The sequence below is a fragment of the Lichenostomus cassidix genome, chromosome 1Aa, assembly GCF_008360975.1.
Source record: "Lichenostomus cassidix isolate B80296 chromosome 1Aa, HeHo_3.0, whole genome shotgun sequence".
In the NCBI taxonomy this organism is placed as follows: domain Eukaryota; kingdom Metazoa; phylum Chordata; class Aves; order Passeriformes; family Meliphagidae; genus Lichenostomus; species Lichenostomus cassidix.
This window is the reverse complement of record NC_139480.1, coordinates 29431583-29437582: the sequence shown is the minus strand read 5'-3', so window position 1 is coordinate 29437582 and position 6000 is coordinate 29431583. Positions and strand designations below refer to the sequence as shown.

Genomic DNA, 6000 nt, shown 5'->3' with positions numbered 1-6000 from the left:
TAAAGAAATGTTTTATCAGACAGGCTTTAACAGGAACTGTGATAGCAGCTATGCAAATGCCATCTGAGATTTCGCCAGAGAAGGTCCTTAAAGTACAGCAACTCAAAACTTGACACAGCTCATTGGGATCATTAGACACTACAATTTAAAATATATATTAGCTGTGATTAGTGAGGAGTAATATAAAATAACATAAGTTATGTTCTAAGAGATGAAACATGTAATTGTTAGATCAGATCAAACATCTGTAAAATCAATTACCTGTTAGTGCAGCTTTTAGATTGAAATTAATAAATAGAGCAGGATATAACAAATACAGTGGAAACAATTTCTCCATTTTCAGTATTAACACTGAAGTCAAAGCTCTATTTCATGTAAAAACTTTGAAATTACTCATACCATCAGAGTTCAGAATGTATAAATATGCAACTTGACTTAATGAGTTAGACTCACAATGTCATTCTAAAAAACAATTTACAGTATTAGTGGTGAAACATATCACCACACTTCAGTATTTTGAACAATATTATTATGAAGTCTTTTAACACCCTTGTAGAACCTGGTTAAGAAGTACAAGTAGTGCTTACTTGTAAAGGTAGCATAAATCAAATGTAAATGTTCTGGTTTTTGAATGAAAGCCTGTAAGGGTATTATTTAAGTATCTTATACTGGAAGAGAATATTCTAAGAGTAAAACTTGAATTCTCTATTTAGAGAGTTTTTCTTAGTAATCTGAGGTTCTAACAGCAAGGAAGCCCAGCTAAAAAACTAAGATGTAGTAACAGACAGAACCCTCCCTAAAACCTTAGCTCATAATCACTCTGTCATCCTCCCCGAATGAAAATATTATATATAAAATAAAATATATAACAGGCGAAATAAATAAAAAGCTTTATGAAGTAAAAGGAGAAGGGCAGGGGCTGAATTAAGAAACTGGTAGGCAATTACATGTTTATAGAAGACCAAGTACCACAGTAGAAGAATTATTGTCTTAATTTTTAATTTCTGGAACGTTTTTGTTTTCCTTGCATTGAGAAGCACAAGGATTCATCAGTGGATGCTGTTCTGAAGGTCTCTCCTCAACAGTTATCATACCATATTTTAGAAAGCTCAAGTACTATTGCCTTGATTCTAGCAATATAGAAAAAGGGACAACTGCAATAAATTAGGAAGATATTAAAAAATTATCCTCGCTTTTTAAGCTTGGCAAAAAAAATTGCTAAAAAGTTACTGACACATCAAGTGGACTGACTGTGTTTGTGGGCAAGTATCTTTCCCAAAACATCTAGATTTCCTGAATTTCTTTAAATGTATTACCAACTTCAAACCATACCATTCATGCTGTGATTTAGTTATTTCCTGTCCCACTCCCATAGTGCATGAAGAATATTCACCTTTGCTTCAGTGGCAACAAGGAAAAAAAATTACCATGAATCCAAAAGGATTCCAATGCATTAAGCTACAGTCAACATCCAGTTAAATTGCTAGTGCTACCTGACCTTCCAGAATGTCATATTCAGCTACCTCTGAAAACCAGAAGAGGAAGAGTTAAAATAATAAAACTTTAAAAGCAAAGAAATACAGAATTATAGTATAAAAGAAACTCTGTAATGCAGCTTTACATTGCCTAACTGGTTCTAGCGAAAGCCATTACAGATTTTTTCAAGTGTGTAGGGTGTTATGGTGGACAGAAAGGCAGATTAGGGAATGGGCCCCCGTTTGTTACATTGCGTTCTACGCTTTTCTTCCAGCACCAGTAACACTATCTGCACTCTCTGAGGTAGGGGTTAAGTTTTACTAAATGGTGAGGGATTAAGTGAACAAAGTTCACCTAAGAAATGCCTAAAAGTTGATGACTTAAACATGCTTTGTTTTAAGTACCAGGTTTTTTTAAGCTGCTTCAGAGCTCCACACAAGAGTTTAATGATATGGATGTAAGTCGTGAGCTGATATACCTGACAAATTTCTAGGACTCAGAAAAAAGTAAATTAGGCCAAAACCTTTTTAGACAGCTTTCAAACATGAACCTGTAAGACAGCTTGAGGTGAGCCACTGGAGAGAGCTTAGGGTTTTGTTTGACAAGTCATTGATTCTGGAAAGCAAATGATCAAGTCTTGTCTCCCTCATGTAGCTGCCAGATGCTCTGCTCAGTTGTGTGAACAGAACTCTAGGGCAGCGCTGTAAGGTGATGTGAGGGATGAACTACACTTAGCTAAAATATTCCTGTTTGCTAAGGGAAGGGAGTAAAAGTAATGGAAAGGGAAACTATGATTTCACAAGAGAGGGAAATGTATTAATTGTTGTGAGCGCTGACAGAGAAAGGTCATCCCTTCCTTTTGCTCCAGCCCATCTCCTGTACTGGTGTTGAACTGACAGTAAGGCAAACACATTCCATTCATGTGGCAAGCCCACTCTTTTGTTCTGTGAACATTTTTTTTTAAACAAATGGATTTACCATGCAATCTACTAAAAACTAAAGCCAGTTCTCACCGTAAGCAATGCACAGCCATGAGAAGCAACAAGGGATGTCATGGAGAGTCAAAACAGAATCACAGAATCATTTAGGCTGGAAAAAAGTTCTAAGACCACCAAGTCTAACTATTAACCATCACCACACCCACCACTAAACCATGTCCCTATGCACCACATCTGCACATCTTTTAAAGACATAAAATGTCCTATTTTGAGCTGAGGAATGCTTGTATTTCAATTTGTACTCTGAAATCACATCCTCAGTATCTTGTGATATTGCAGTCTCAATATTTTAGCAAGAACTGATTATGCATGTAAATTCCTGCTTTCTGAATCTGACCTAATTCTAATCTGCCTCAGAAGACGGGATGTATGAAGAGTTTTCCTCCTATGAGTACCTGTGCCAGTTTAAAAGAAGCTTGTGAGGACACACAGCTACTGGAATGTGTTATCTGTGTGATGGAACACTATGAAAAGGCAGAGTAAAGATCACACCATGTTAGTAGATGGTGTCAGCCCTACACTTCCTACTCACCAAGTATTTAAGACTACATTACCATAATTCTTCCCTTTTTGGTCTTCTGAGGTCTGAGTGTTGTTCAGTTTAATGAAACAAGGCACCATAAAGCAAATGTAAGTCTGTGTTAAGATGGTTTTTATATTAAAAAATAAAAAGACTCTCAAACTAATTTTCTCAGTTTTCACAATTTGACTTTCTCTGCTGCCTCCAGCAGCTTGGTAGCAATTTTACAAGCCACAGAACAGACTGCAAAAAACCAGCCTGTGACCATGTAATTACATTTTTAGCTTGCAACAAAGGGTTCCAGTCAGTTACTAACACAGGCCTGGTCTTAACACACTTACACAAGTAACCAAACCCTGAATAACTCCACTATTAACACAGCCATCCCCAAAACCTCACACCAACGGTGTTGCACTCTCCAATATTAATTCCAGATGATTGAAATCATTCTGGGAAAGAGAAGAGCCAAACCTGATTTCACAAAATCAGAAGACTCTTGAGGAGTCTTTATCCTTTATCTTGCTTCTTTGTTTAAAGGAAAGTTTATTACAACAGTTCCTGGATCAAATCAGCCCAAATTTAGACAGAAAAACTGGACGGAATATAGCAAGTTACAAGACAATCCACCTCAGCTGTATGATACATCAACACACAACAAATAACTTTCCATTTGGATTACAAGTACTTCCCTATTACAGGGAAAGTTACACAATGCTGTCCAGTTGTGGGAAAAAACAGGAAAACATGTTGAGAACAATGTTTATCATAGAGTTTTGACCCATATACTTTAAAGAATTACCTGTTCTTTTTAAGGTAATTTCAACTAAATCAGAATTTTTGTCCTTTTTGTCTTACTGGAACGGATCTCAAATTTGATTACTGTTACAGATTCTTAGATATGGCAGCATTTCACCTGATAAGGCAAGTTACAAACAAATTCTTCTAATGATTTCTAATTCTCCCATTTTCTCTATTGCTAATGAGGCTCAAGTCTCTTACTTATTGGAAGGCTTCTGATTTCCTGCTTGTCCATGTTCATCTTGCTTTAATCCTGCAAGCAAAGCATCTCTGGAACAGTGCTTATCCTGTGTGAGGAAAAGAAAAAGACAGTAAGAAAGGTGCATGGAAATTTATCATGAAATTCCTGCTGTTTTCTGAAGTAATATGTGAAAGAGAAATCTGCACCTGTAAATGGGTAATGAAGGAAAACCTCTGCCGCTGGAAAGGTTCACATCCCTCCCACAAGCACTGCCCTGGGTAGACATCCTTTCCTCCATGCTCGGTTGCTGCGTGATAGAAAACCTGTGATGGTGTCTGAAACCACCTACAAAAAGAGCAGAGGGAAAGTTAATTTTTTTTCTCCAGTTAATGGTGAGGCACACATATAACAAACATCAACCCATAGTGGTGGTTAACCTTTTTTTTCCTTTTTTTTTTTTAATTGAGACATACATTGATAAATGAAAAGTTGTAAAATTTTAAAGGAAAAAGCATGTACACATATTACCAGTGAGCTACCAAAAAATGTCAATATGGTTTTTCCAAATCTGATTGAAATAACGTGGATCTATTTTCTACTTCTAAGAAATACAGCATGTTAATTCTAATAGACCCATTCCCTGCAATACAAGCAAAATACAGCAAGAAACTATGAACAGCTAAACCAGATGAATTTCATACATTTCTTTTCCCATTTTCCTTCTTTACTGACACTCACACTCAGATCTCATTTAAATCTGATCAATTTGGTGGCCCTCCTCTGGACTCGCTCCAGCAGGTTCATGTCCTTCCTGTGGTGGGGACCCCAGAGTGGGGATGCAGCACTGCATGTGGGGTCTCACTGGAGCAGAGCAGAGGGGAAGAATAACCTCCCTTGACCACCTGATCACATCTCTTTTGATGCAGCCCAGGACACAACTGACTTTCTGTGCTGCAAGCACGCATGGCTGTGTCATGTCCAGCCCATCCCCCACCAGCACCCCTTGTCCTTCTTGGCAGGTGGTTATTGCAGTAGCATCTTGCTCTTGATCTGTCTATCCCCAGCCTGTGCTGATACCAGAGTCTGCCCTGGCCCAGGTGCAGCACCTTGCACTTGGCCTTATCAAACCACATGAGATTCCCACGGGCCCACTGCTCAAGCTTGTCCAGGTCCCTCTGGATGGTTATCCTGTCCTTCAGGAGTGTCAACTGCTCCACTCAGCTCAGTGTCATCTGCAAACTTGCTGAGGGTGCACTCAATCCCTTCCTCCCTGACATTAATGAGGATATTAACTAACACTGGCCCCAATGCAGACTCCTGTGGGACATCATGTGTCACTGACATCCATAGAGACTCTGAGCCACCGATCACCACCCTCTGGATGTGACCAACTAACCAATTTCTAATCCATCTAACAGTCACTTATCAAATCCATCTCCCTCCAATTTAGAAAGAATCATATCGTGGGGGACCATGTCAAATGCTTTACAGAAGTCCAGCTAAGTGATATCTGTAGCCCTTCCCTTATTCTCTGATGTAGTTATTCCATCACAGAAAGCCACTAGGTTGGTCCGACAGGATTGTCCCTTGGTGAAGCCATGCTAGCTTTGTTTGCTGTTACCTGTTCACCAGCAAGGGTACACCTCCTTTGACCCTCCTCTTCTGATTAACGTATCTGTACAAGCCCTTCCCGTTATTCTTTGCGTACCTCACCAGGTTCAGTTCCGGTTTTGCCAGCTCTGTTCCACTCCCTTGTCCCCAAGGATCCCACTGACAATCTCCCTGAACAGCTGGAAGTCTGCCTTCTTAAAGTGCAAGAGCCTGACTTTACTCCTTACCTGACCTATATTTCTCAAGACTGCAAACTCCACCAATGCATGACTGCTGCAATCTAGGCTACCTCCAGTCTCATGTAGACCAAATGATGTGCTATTGTATCAAATATAAGATGGTTAAGGAGAATCACTGTATTTCAAAAAACATGACATGAAATTAGTGAATGGCTGAAATAATTGTGGTTTTTTTTT

The 6000-nt window shown here is 38.9% G+C and overlaps 1 protein-coding gene across 2 annotated transcripts in view; it reads right to left on the bottom strand.

The window, feature by feature from the left end:
• ARID2 (AT-rich interaction domain 2) overlaps positions 1 to 6000 on the bottom strand; it is a 99933-nt gene that overhangs the window by 3822 nt on the left and 90111 nt on the right. For both annotated transcript variants that reach the window (XM_085043766.1, XM_085043756.1), the window contains 2 exons: positions 4180 to 4318; positions 3994 to 4079 (listed from right to left, as the gene is read on the bottom strand). In XM_085043766.1, coding sequence (XP_084899892.1) covers positions 3994 to 4079; positions 4180 to 4318 — 225 coding nt within the window. The remainder of the gene's footprint in view (positions 1 to 3993; positions 4080 to 4179; positions 4319 to 6000) is intronic.